The following is a 13,464-nucleotide window of genomic DNA, read 5'->3' as shown; positions in this document are numbered from 1 at the left end:
GAGGGCCTCACTAAGTAGCTGAGGCTGGCCACGAGCCGCAATCCTCCTGTCTCAGCCTCCCAAGTACTGGGATTATAAGTGTGCGCCACCACGCCCAACTTATTCTTTATTTTGAAACAGGGTCTCACTAAATTGCAGAGGGCCTCATTAAATGGCTGAGCCGCGATCCTCCTGTCTCAGCCTCCCAAGTACTGGGATTGTAAGTGTGCGCCACCGCGCCCGGCTAGGGTCCCGTTGCTTATTGTTCACAATAGGATGTTTTCTTGAGTGTCCCGAGGAGCTATCATCAGCATGGGCAGCAGCTCGTCTAAATGGCAACTAGAACCCGGGATAACGAAGCCGGGTGTGATGGCACAGGCCTGTAATCCTCGCACGTGGGAGGCTGAGACAGGAGGATCGCAGGTTGGAAGACTGGCTCAGCAATTTAGGGAGACCTGTTACTCTCCCCCTCCCCCAGACAAAAGGGCTGGAATAGTGTGGCCAGGTCTCACTGAGCTGACGTGGGGCAGGGAGACGTGGGGCGGGGATGCGAGCTTCGAGTGGAAGAGACTTGGAAGCGGTGGGGGAGAAACTGGCTGGGGCAATTTCTTTGCGTGTTCTGTTTGTTGCAGGGCTGGGGATGGAGCCCGGGGTCTCCTGCGTGCTAAGCAAGTGCTCTTCCGCAGAGCCAGGGCACCAAGCCTCCAGTTGGCTTTTAGGGGGTTAAACCAGACCTCCAGGAAGCTGCTTAAGGAATTGTGTTTTATTGACAGGAGCTCCCAATGAAAACAAAATCATTCTTCTTTTCTTTTCTTTCTTTCAAGCCCTCCCCACTACCCTTTGGCCTTAAGGATTGAACCCAGGGGTATTATACCTCCAAGTTACACCACCAGCCCTTTTTATTTTTTATTTTAAAATAGGGTCTAAGTTGCCAAGGGTCTGCTAAACTGTAGACTGCCCTCTTGAACCTGCGATCCTCCTGTCTCAGCCTCCCAAGTACTGGGATTATAGGTGTGCACAAATTCCTAAACAAATCTTTTTAATTTTCTTTAATTTTTTTTTTTTTTTTTTTGGTGGTACTGGGGGTGGAACCCAGAGGCTTTCTACCTCTGGGCTATACTCCCAGACCTATTTTATATTTTATTTGGAAACAGGGTCTCACTAAGTTGCTGAGAGCCTCAGTAAGTGGCTGAGGCTGGCTTCGAACCTGTGCGATCCTCCTGTCTCAGCCTCCCAAGCGCGGGGATGACAAGCGTGCGCCACCACGCCCGGCTATTTTAATTTTTAAAATCATGCTCCACAAATGAAAAGCTGAAAACAAATTGAGCAAAGCTTCTCCAACAGCCTCAATATTATAATCAGAGGCGGAGGAGAAGGGCTGGAGCCGCTGGGCTGGAGCCTGGGGGAAGGCCCTGCGACAGGTGCTTAGGCCCAGGTGCTTGGCAGATGCTTTGACTCGGTTCCTAGACTCCAGCGCGTCGCCTGCAGGATGGCTGGTCAGGGAGAGGGCTTGTGAAGACTGTGCGCACCCTGAAGACTGATCTGAAAACTCGTGTGCATTTATTTGTGCAACAGGACACTTTTTTGTACAGCGCATTTCTTCTTAGAATGCACTCAGAAAACAAAAATTAAAACCCAAATTTAAATAACTGAGCACAGAGGCAAAAAGAAGGGAGGAAGGAAGGAAGGAGGGAGGGAAGGAAGGAAGGAAGGAAGGAAGGAAGGAAGGAAGGAAGGAAGGAAGGAAGGAAGGGAGGAAAATGGAGTGACAGAGAGGGAGAGAGAGGAGGGGAGAGGGAGGTACTGAGCCAGGCCAAGTGCCTTGCGAAAACCAAGATGGCTCTGCCCTCCCCCGCCCCTAGCCCTGTTCCTGGCATCAGACAGGCGTGCTCACAAACTCTTTGCTTTCTCTTCTTCCTCCAGCAAATGTGATCAACCACTAGGCTATCTCTGATGAGTTACTTAATCACCCGCGTATTTAGTGTTTCCCAAGAGAGCAGAGACCCCCCAACCCGTGTTGCCTGCAATGATTTCTATAGCTGGCCAATGACGCCCCGCTTCCTTCTGTGGGCCCTCAGTTCCCCCTTCCCAGCAGGGGCCTCTCTGGTGGGCCTGGGCTCGTTTCTGGGGGGCGTATTAGAGCGCTGCGTGCGCCTGGTTTCCAATGGCTGTCAGTTGTGATATCAGGATGGCACCCGCCAGGAATCATAGCGACTTTGTTTTCCGCTGTCTTCCAGTGTCATCATGCATTACAACATATAAGAAGACACCACCTCCCGTCCCACCCAGAACTACCACGAAACCTTTCATTTCTATCACAGCCCAGAGCAGCACAGAGTCCGCGCAGGACGCCTACATGGACGGCCAGGGCCAACGAGGCGACATCGTCAGCCAGTCGGGACTCAGCAACTCCACAGAAAGTCTGGACAGTATGAAAGCTCTGACCGCCGCCATCGAGGCCGCCAACGCCCAGATCCACGGCCCGGCCAGTCAGCACTTGGGCGATAACGCTGCCGCCGTCACCACCACCACCACCATAGCCACGGTCACCACCGAGGACAGGAAGAAGGACTTTAAGAAGAATCGGTGCCTGTCTATTGGCATCCAGGTAATGGCCTCCCCGGGCTGTGTCCTGGGAACTCACAGTGGAGAAACAGAGGCTTCTTCTTCCCAGAAATTTACGTGTGTGTGTGTGTGTGTGTGTGTGTGTGTGTGTGTGTGTGTGTTTTCCTGGGGATTGAACCCAGGGGATTCTACCTTCATACCATGAGCTACACCCCCAGCTCTTTTAAATATTTTAACAAACAGGGTCTTACTAGGTTGCTAAGAATCTCAATACACTGCTGAGGCTGTCCTTGAACCTATGATCCTCCTGTCTCAGCCTCCCAAGCACTGGGATCACAGGCACGCGCCACCAGGCCAACCTATTTTGACATTTGTGATGATGGAACTTCTGTGTATACCCAGGATTGCAAATTCTTGGCTTTAGATTCCCCGCATGGTTAAATATGATCAGAATTATGAAGTTGTAGGCCGGGCATAATGGCGCACACTTGTAATCGCAGCACTTGGGAGGCTGAGACAGGAGGATCGCAGGTTTTGAGCCAGCCTCAGCAGCTTGGTGAGGCTGTCAACAGCTTAGTGAGATCCTGCTTCCAAATAAAAATATAAAATGAATCCGGGGTGTAGCCTGGAGGTAGAAGGCCGCTGGATTCCATCCTCAATACCCGCTCCACACACAAGAATTATGAAGTTGTTTTGTTGGTGGATATTATTGACAGCTGTTATTTTATTCTCTAAATTGAACATGTGAGCCAGGCACAATGGCACACACCTGTAATCCCAGTATGTGAGAGGCTCAGGCAGGAGGATCACAGGTTGGAGGCTGGCCTCAGCAACTTAGCAACAGTCAGCCAATTTAGCCAGATCTTGTTTCAAAATAAAAGACTGAGCCAGGCGTGGTGGCGCACGCTTGTAATCTCCGAGCTTGGGAGGCTGAGACAGGAGGATCGCACGGGTTCGAAGCCAGCCTCAGCTACTTAGTGAGGCTCTCAGCAACTTAGTGAGACCCTGTTTCCAAATAAAACATAAATAAAAAGGTCTGGGAGTGTAGCCTGGAGGTAGAAAGCCTCTGCGTTCCCCCCCCCCCATTACCACCAAAATAAAAGACTTGAGCCACAGGCAGCAAGTGCCTGTATTCCCAGGATTTGGGAGGCTGAGACACAGGAATCACAGGTTTGCAGCCAGCCTCAGCAATTTAGAGAGACCCTATTTCAAAATAAAAAATTAAAAATCAAAAAGGCTAGGCGTATAGCCTGGCGTGGTGGCGCACGCTTGTAATCCCAGCATTTGGGAGGCTGAGACAGGAGGATCGCGGTTCGCGGACAGCCTCAGCTACTTAGGCCCTTTGCAACTCAGTGAGACCCCGTTTCCAAATAAAGAATAAAAAATAGGGCGGCAGGTGTTGCTTGAAGGTAGAATGCCCCTGGGTTCTACCCACTGTCCCGCAAAAACAAAAGACTAGGGGTGTAACTCAGAGGTAGAACGCCCCTACCTGGTTTAATCTCCAGTATTAGATAAGTAGATGACAGTTGGAAAGACAGATAGATAGATAGATGATAGATAATAGATAGATATGATAGATAAATATAAATAGATGATACATAGTAAGGGTTGAAAGCGTGGCTCAAACACAGTCACACATAAAGGGTCCTTAGTTCCTCAGGGACAATACGGTTTCTCAAAAAAAGAGTGAACAGCCAGGCGTGGTGGCGCACGCTTGTAATCCCCGCGCTTGGGAGGCTGAGACAGGAGGATCACACGGGTTCGAAGCCAGCCTCAGCTACTTAGTGAGGCTCTCGGCAACTTAGTGAGACCCTGTTTCAAAAAATAAGAAGAAGCTGGGAGTGATGATGCCCAGTTGTGATCCCAGTACTCGAGAAGCTGAGACAGGAGGATTGTAGGTTTGTGGCCAGCCTGGGCTACTTAGTGAGGCCCTGCTTCAAAAATAAAAAGAATCAAATATAGAGCTGGGGGTGTAACTCTGAGGTAGAATGCACCTGGGTTCAATCCCTAGTACTGAAAGAAAAGAAAAAAAGCTGGAGTGGCGCACGCTTGTAATCCCCGCACTTGGGAGGCTGAGACAGGAGGATCGCGCAGGTTCGAAGCCAGCCTCAGCTACTGAGTGAGGCTCTCAGCAACTTAGTGAGACCCTGTTTCCAAATAAAATAGAAAATAGGTCTGGGAGTATAGCCTGGAGGAAGAAAAGCCCCTGGGTTCCGCCCCCAGTGCCACACACTCACACACAAAAAAATTGGTGTACATCTAAGACTGCAGGGCTCTCAGCACAGACATGTCCATCGCATTACCAAGTGGGGACAGGCTGGCCCTCACAGCTGTGGGCGGCGGGAGCGCAGAGCAGGGACTCGGGGGCGGCCTTGGGACGAAACCAGAGTGGCCGCCGGGTTCGCTGTGGTTCGTGGCTCTTTAAAACGTGTATCACAAAAATGGCGGCCAACCCCCAGGCTCCTCCATTCACTTCACTGTCTTCTGCTTTCCTACGATCTCGGCACACTCATCCCGCCTCCTCCCATATGCCTGCTTCAGCTCGGGTGGCCTGCAGCACATTTTCATCCAGTGGAGAAGGATGCCTGCCCCCCTTCTGCCCGGGCAGCGGGCACCGCTGAGTATCCGTGCCCCACGTGGCCCGGCCACCGGCCACTGACCCCAGGCACATCCAGAAGCCAGGCGCAGGGCACGTGCTCGCAGGGAGGATGAACTTTCACAGTTCATTCTGCAAAGTTCACTTTAAAAGAGCAACGAGGCCGAGAGTGGCGGATCACGCTTGTAATCCTGGGATTTGGGAGGCTGGGACTGGAGGATGGCAGGTTTGAGGCCGGTCTCAGCTATTTAGTGAGGGCCTCCGCAGCTTAGTGAGACCTTGTTTCAAAATAAAGAATAAAAAATAGGGCTGGTGGCGCACGCTTGTAATCTCCGCGCTTGAGAGGCGGAGACAGGAGGATCGCGCAGGTTTGAAGCCAGCCTCAGCTACTTAGTGAGGCCCTCTGCAACTCAGTGAGACCCGATTTCAAAATAAAGAATAAAAAATAGGGCTGGGGGTGTAGCTCGGAGGTGGAATGCCCCTGGGTTCCATCCTCAGACCTGCAAAAATAAATAAATAAATAAATAAATAAATAAATAAAATTTAAAAATAAAAGAAGCTGAGTGTGGTGGCACATGCCTGTAATCCCAGTACCTGTGAGGCTGAGATAAGAGAATCACAGGTTTGCAATCAGCCTTAACTACTTAATGAGGGTAAATAATAAATGAATAAATAAATAGAAAAGATAAAGAATAAGCCAGGCAGGGTGGCGCACGCTTGTAATCTCCCCGCTTGGGAAGCTGAGACAGGAGGATCGGAAGCCAGCCTCAGCTACTTAGTGAGGCTCTCCGCAACTTAGTGAGACCCTGTTTCCAAACAAAGTCAAATAAAGTATAAAATAGGTCTGGGAGAATAGCCTGGAGGTAGAAAGCCCCTGGGTTCCACCCCCAGTACCACGAAAAAAAAAAAATCTATTTTTCTATCTGGTACTGAGGAATGTTAACGTGTTTCTACTTCTTCAGTATTTTTTTTTCTTTATTTATTTTATATTACTTTCAGTAACACATGTCCATTGTTCAAAATTCAAATCTTGTGTGTGTGTGTGTGTGTGTGTGGTGCTGGGGATTAAACTCAGGGGCATTCTACTTCCGAGCCAAATCCCCAGCCCTATTTTTCATTCCTTAGTTTGAAACAGGGTCTCACTAAGTTGCAGAGAGCCTCACTCAATAGCTGAGGCTGTCCTCGAACCCTGATCCTCCTGTCTCAGCCTCCCAAGTACTGGGATTTCAGGCATACACTACATATACACTACATGCCTGGCTTATTTAGCCCCCCCTTTTTTTTACCCAGATGTTAGGATGTACCTAACACTATTATACATTTTGCCTTTTTTCCCTTCAGAATATATTTTGAAGATAACTGTCAATCTTACTTTTCTTTCCATACTGGGTATTGAACCCAGGGATTCACAAGCCCTTTACCACTAAACTACACTCCCAGCCCTTTCATTTTATTTTATTTTATTTTATTTTATTTATTTATTTATTTATTTATTTATTGGTACTGCCGGTGGAACCCAGGGGCTTTTCTACCTCCAGGATATACTCCCAGACCTATTTTATACTTTATTTGGAAACAGCGTCTCACTAAGTTGCTGAGAGCCTCACTAAGTAGCTGAGGCTGGCTTCGAACCTGTGCGATCCTCCCGTCTCAGCCTCCCAAGCGCTGGGATTACAAGCGTGCGCCGCCTCGCCTGGCTTCATTTTATCTTAAAGTTCCCATATACTTAATCACTTCAAGCTGGACAGTTTGTCTCCTCCTCCCAAATAATTCCTACTTAGAAAGACGCATTTATATATATATATATATATATATATATATATATATATACAATCCAACTTCTAATATTATTATTTTCACCCAGCAAGATGCAAGTACTCGAAATCCTCATATAATATTGGGAAGGAAATCCTTTGCTTCAGAAATTATCCCACTTCTTAAAAAATTAGGTATTGTAGTAAGCAAAGGAAAACAGCTCTGGCTCTCCGTCTGGTCACCGCTATAGGGGTTAGCAGCAGAACGCTGGCATGCAGCAGTGTGCTAGGCAGCTTTCCATACTGTAACAAAATTCCCGAGAGAATCAGCTTAGGAAGAAAGGTTTATTCTGGCTCACAGTTTGGGAACTTTCAGCCCATGGTGGGTTGGCCCTGTTGCTTTTGGCCTGTGGTGCTGCAGCTCTTCAGCGGGAGTACATGGTAGACAAGCTGCTTGCCCCATGGTGGCCGGGGCGAGAAAGGAGGAGCGCCAGGATTCACACTATAGCGACTAGCACCTCGCTGGAGCCCAAAGCCACCCTCTGGCGTAAGGGTTACCGTTATCTATGAATTACAGAGGCCCAGTGAGGACTGATAACTTGCCCACGGTCATACACCTTGGTGTCCACAGAGCCAAGATTGTAGCGCGACATCTCGTTCTTTGGTGGGAAATAGTAAGCAAACCAAAGTTCAATAAGCAGAATACTCAAGGAATTTTACTCTACACATCCTACAGAAATTCTAGAGAAAATTTACAGAAATCTGATCTGAATAGTAACCCCCGGCTGGTATGGCGGCGCACACTTGTAATCCCAGTACTTAGGAGGCTGAGACAAGAGGATCACAGGTTCGCAGCCAGCCTCGGTTACCGAGTGAGGGCCTCCACAACTTAGTGAGACCTTGTTTCAAAATTAAGAATAAAATAATAGGACTGGGGGTATAGCATGGAGGTAGAATGCCTCCGGGTTCAACCCCCAGTTCTGCAAAAATAAATAAATAAATAAATAACCTCTAAAACATTTGACATTGGAATGCTGGGCTCCCCCACCCTTCATCTCTTTAGACATTTAAACCTCTCCCAACACTTTTTATTTTGTGTTTGTTTTATTTTGTTTTGTTTTGTTTGGGTGGTACTGGGGATGGAACCCGGGAGCCTTCTACCTCTGGGCTACACTCCCAGACCAATTTTATATTTTATTAGGAACAGGGTCTCACTAAGTTGCTGAGAGCCTCACTAAGTAGCTGAGGCTGGCTTCGAACCTGTGATCCTCCTGTCTCAGCCTCCCAAATGCCCGGGGGGGGGGGGGATTACAAGCCTATGCCACCACACCTGGCTCTCCCAACACTTTTAATTTAATGTTAACCTAATAGCTAACATTACAGCCATTTACTCTTTAGCCTGTGTGAACTTAGATAATCACTATCTCTGAGCCTAGTTTCCTCTTCTGGTAAATGAGAATATTAATCCCTACCTCATTCTGTACCTCATAGGATATGGTGAAAATGGACTGAGAAGGCTCTCAACACAGGCTGTGGTGCGTTAAGGACTAACAAATATTAGATTTAGCTTTTCTTCTTAATATCATTCTCCTTAACAAATACATTAGCCAAATATGCTTGATCTTGTCACCTGTCATGCATGCATTCTCAAATTTTTAGGAGATTCAATTGCCCTGCATTTCTTTTCTGTTTTTTGTTTTTTTTTTTTTTTTCTGGTCCTGGGGATTGAGCCAGGGCCTTCCTGCCTCTAAGATAAACCCCCAGCCTTATTTAAATTTTAATGTGGACAGAGTGTGGCTAAGTTGCTGAGAGCCTTGGCAAGTTGTAGGCACTGACTTTGAACCTGCGATCCTTCTGTCTCAGCCTCACAAGGACTGGGATTACAGGGGTGTGCCACCATGCCAGTTTCTTGACAGTAATTTTCACTACAGGATCCTAACTTTTTCTTGTCCAGATGTTATATTATGACTTTTATCATTATTTAACTCACGTTGCAAAGCAAGACTAACAGCTTTAAACTTAATCCTTCCCATGATGTGAAAGCATTATTGCTTTGACTTAAAACAAGGGAAATTAAGGAGATAGTTTCAATGCACTTAAACCTTACTAACTTTAGTTTGACAACATTGAAATCAACAGCAGTGTGTACCCGAGAAGACATCTTAAGTCAATACTGATGAGCCCACAGTGTTCGTTTTAATGAATTCAAGAAGAAATAAGCCGGGCGTGGCGGCGCACGCTTGTCATCCCAGCATTCGGGAGGCTGAGACCTGGAGGATCGCGGTTCGCAGACAGCCTCAGCTACTTAGCGAGGCCTCTGCAACTTAGTGAGGCCCTGTTTCAAAATAAAAGATAGGGCAGGAGGTGTAGCTCGGAGGTCAAATGACTCTGGGTTCCATCCTTAGACCAGCAATTAAAAAAAAAAAAAGAAATAATACAGTCATATTTTCAACCATTATGCATTCAACTAGGAATTAATACTAAATAAATAGCAAGATCCAACCATTTGAAAATATTAAAACAACTAAATAACAGTTGGAGCCGGGCGTGGTGGCGCACGCTTGTAATCCCAGCATTCGGGAGGCTGAAACAGGAGGATAATGATTTGAGGACAGCCTCAGCTACTTAGTGAGGCCCTCTGCAGCTCAGTGAGAACCGGTTTCAAAATAAAGAATAAAAAATAGGGCAGGGGGTGTAGCTTGGAGATCAATGTCCCTGGGTTCCATCCCCAGACCTGCAAAAAATAAAAAATAAAAAAATAAATAATAATAATAATAATAATAATAATAATAACAGTTGGATTAAAGAGAAGGCTCTCAATTATTATTAAATAAATGATAACAAATACTATAACTCCTGGGGATTGTATCTAGAATGATCTTCTAAGAATTCATAGTCCTGCCGGGCGTGGTGGCGCACACTTGTAATCCTAGTACTTGGGAGACTGAGACAGGAGGATCACACGGGTTCAAAGCCAGCCTCGGCTACTTAGTGAGGCTCTCAGCAACTCAGTGAGACCTTGTTTCCAAGTAAAATATAAAATAGGTCTGGAGGTGTAGCTCAGAAGTATAAAGCCCCTGGGTTCCACCCCCAGTATCACACACACACACACACACACACACACACACACACACACACACACAAAGACTTATAGTCCTATGTTCTTTCAGAATTAGGGAAGAAATATTACTTTATAAACTAAACTTTAATTTACAAAGCCAGAAAAAGAAAGCTAAAAAGGAAGACGACATTACTAATGGTGAAAGCAGACATAAATACTTTAGGAAACACAACAGTAATAGCAGTAACAAAGCAGAATTAATAAAAATAAACCAAAAGTGGTTCTTTGAAAAGACCAAATAAAGCCGGGCGTGGTGGCGCACGCTTGTAACTCCAGTACTTGGGAGGCTGAAACAGGAGGATCTGGGTTCGCTGCCGGCCTCGGCTACTCAAAGAGGCCCTCGACAACTTAGTGAGACCCTGTTTCAAAATAAAGAATAAGCCGGGCGTGGTGGCACACGCTTGTAATCCCCATGCTTGGGAGGCTGAGCCAGGATCACACAGGTTCGAAGCCAGCCTCAGCTACTGAGTGAGGCTCTCAGCAACTAAGTGAGACCCTGTTTCCAAATAAAATAGAAAATAGGTCTTTAGGAGGTAGAATGCCCCTAGGTTCCATCCCTAGAACCAAAAAAAAAAGTTTATATATATACATGTTATATATTATATAATGAATAATAAATAAAATGTTAAATAATAATAATATAATAAATATATATATGAATGTACTAGTCCAGAATGGCACAGATTTAGAAGATTTGTGTGTGTGTGTGTACTGAGGATTGAACCCAGGGGCATGCCAAGCTACACCTCTAGCCCAATTTTATTTATTTATTTATTTATTTATTTATTTTTATTTTTTATTTTTTGGTGGTACTGGGGGTGGAACCCAGAGGCTTTCTACCTCTGGGCTATACTCCCAGACCTTATTTATATTTTATTTGGAAACAGGGTCTCACTAAGTTGCTGAGAGCCTCACTAAGTAGCTGAGGCTGGCTTCGAACCCGTGCGATCCTCCTGTCTCAGCCTCCCAAGCACTGGGATTACAAGCGTGTGCCACCACGCCCGGCTACAACATGCTTAAAAGAGTTTAAATGTTGCCCAGGTGCAGATGCACGCTGATAATCCCAGGACTTGGGAGGCTGAGATCTGAAGTTGAAGGCCAGCCTCAGCAACTTAGAGGGATCCTCAGAGATTTAGTGAGTCTCTGTTTCAAAATAAAATAGGGTGAAGGGTATAACCCAGAGGTAGAATGTCCCTGGTCCAATCTCCAGTTCCACTAAAAATAAAAAATAAAAATTCTCACAGAATTTGAGGGCTGATCCAAAAAAAAAGAAAGAAATCCATTTAAACTTTTATTTAAAGTTGATGTGTTAAAGATCCATTGAAACGAAGAGTCAGAAGTCAGGTTGAGGATTCTTGTTTTCACAGTCTTATTCAGTATTATTTCCTTTATTAATAAGTGAATATATCTCAAAAGAGAGACATGAGCTATCACAAATAAAAGCAAAGTTGCTTTTATTTACTTATTTATTTGTCATACTGGGGATTGAAACCAGAGGCATCCTGCCTCCAAGCCCTATTTTGTTTTATTTTTCTGAAACAGGGTCTTACTAAATTGCTGTGGGTCTCACTAAATTGCTGAGGCTGACTTCAAATGTGCAATCCTTCTGTCTCAGCCTTCAATGTATTGGGATTATAGACATATGTGTCACGACACCTGGCTTTTTTTTTTTAATATACATGTTCTCCTACAAAATTAGTGGAAACTACTGAAAATCTACTTGAATTTTAAAAAGTGGAAGTTCAATATAGAGACCAATAACATGCATATATTATCAATAAACAAAAAATATAATGGTACAAAAAGCCATATACAACAGTTTAGTTTTTCCTTCTTTCTTTTTTCTTTTTTTTTTGGTGGTATTGGGCATCCAACCCTGTTGTTGTTGTTGTTGTTGTTGTTGTTGTTGTTGTTGTTGTTCTTCTTCTTCTTCTTCTTCTTCTTCTTCTTCTTCTTCTTCTTCTTCTTCTTCTTCTCCTCCTCCCTCCTCCCCCTCCTCCTCCTCCTCCTCCTCCTCCTCCTCCTCCTCCTCCTCCTCCTTCTTCTTCTTCTTCTTCTTCTTCTTCTTCTTCCAGTAGTGGAAATGGAACCCAGGGGCATTCTACCTCCGAGCTACATCCCCAGCCCCATTTTCACTCTTTATTTTGAAATAGAGTGTCACTGAGTTGCAAAGGACCTCACTAAATAGCTGAGGCTGTCCTCGAACCGCAATCTTCCTGTCTCAGCCTCCCAAATGCTGAGATTACAAGTGTGCGCCACCACGCCCGGCTTCAACCCATTTCTTTGCACATGCACGTATGTGGTAGGCAAGCATTATACACTGAGCTGAATGCCCTATTTTTTCCCCAAAGCTAATAGCTTTTCAATTTTAGCCTTTTTAAAAAATAGGGTCTCATTCTATTGCCCAGCCTTGTCTCAACCTCCTACGCTCAGGCCAGCCTCCTGCCTCAGCCTCCACAGTAGCTGGGAAAACAGGCCCCTGCCCCTGTGCCCAGCTCATTCATAAAGTAACAAAAGCTGTAAAACATTAAGCTTAAGCTTCCAGAAGAATAAATAACTCCTATCTGAAAGCAATACAAAAATTTCCCTCACATGAAATAAAAGACCTGGATAAATGGAAAACTATTCAAAGTTCTTGCACAGACAGCAGTTCTCTGAAAATGAACACAAATACTTAAAGAAATGTTAATAAAAATTCCAGTGTGATTTCTAGCACTTCATGGAGGCAAACAAGAAAGATCTGAGCCGGGCGCGGTGGCGCGCGCTCCGATCCCAGTGCTTGGGAGGCTGGGACAGGAGGATCGGGCTGATTCGAAGCCAGCCTCAGCTACATACTGAGGCTCTCGGCAACTTAGCGAGGTCTTGTTTCCAAATAAATATAAAACAGGTCTGGGAGTGTAGTCCGGAGTTGTATAAGGCCCCTGGGTTCGCAGTACCGAAAGAAAGAAAGAAAAAGAAAGGAAGGAAGGGAGGGAGGGAGGGAGGGAGGGAAAAGATAATTTGTTGTTCACAGTACCAAAAGAAAGAAAGAAAGGAAAAGAGAAAGGAAGAAAGAAAAAAAGAAAGAGAAAAGATAATTTATTGTTCACAGTACCGAAAGAAAGAAAAGATAATTTGTTGTTCACAGTACCAAAAGAAAGAAAGAAAAAAAGAAAGAAAGAAAGAAAAGATAATTTGTTGTTCACAATACCAAAAGAAAGAAAGAAAGAAAGAAAGAAAGAAAGAAAGAAAGAAAGAAAGAAAGAAAGAAAGAAAGAAAGAAAAGGTAATTTGTTGGGCATGCTGGAGCAAGTCTGTAATCCCAGCATTTAGGAGGCTGAAACAGGAGTATTTGCAAGTTCAAGGCCAGCCTCAACAATTTAGCAAGACCTGTTTCAAAATAAAAAATAAGATCGAAATGGTGGTACACGCCTGTAATCCTAGTACTTGAGAGGCTGAGACAGGAAGAT

At 45.4% G+C, this 13,464-nt stretch overlaps 1 protein-coding gene across 19 annotated transcripts in view; it reads left to right on the top strand.

Moving 5' to 3' along the window:
• DLGAP1 (DLG associated protein 1) overlaps nt 1-13,464 on the top strand; it is a gene marked incomplete at both ends in the record, with an annotated part of 318,043 nt that overhangs the window by 245,035 nt on the left and 59,544 nt on the right. For 8 of the 19 annotated variants that reach the window (XM_080714544.1, XM_080714559.1, XM_080714557.1 and 5 more), the window contains one exon: nt 2,191-2,587. In XM_080714544.1, the coding sequence (XP_080570670.1) occupies nt 2,191-2,587 (397 nt within the window). The remainder of the gene's footprint in view (nt 1-2,190; nt 2,588-13,464) is intronic. The other 11 variants (XM_080714555.1, XM_080714562.1, XM_080714547.1 and 8 more) reach the window with 2 other exon arrangements.

The sequence above is a fragment of the Muscardinus avellanarius genome, assembly GCF_963383645.1.
Source record: "Muscardinus avellanarius genome assembly, chromosome: 17".
NCBI classification, from domain to species: Eukaryota; Metazoa; Chordata; class Mammalia; order Rodentia; family Gliridae; genus Muscardinus; species Muscardinus avellanarius.
This window is presented reverse-complemented; position numbering and strand designations above follow the sequence as displayed.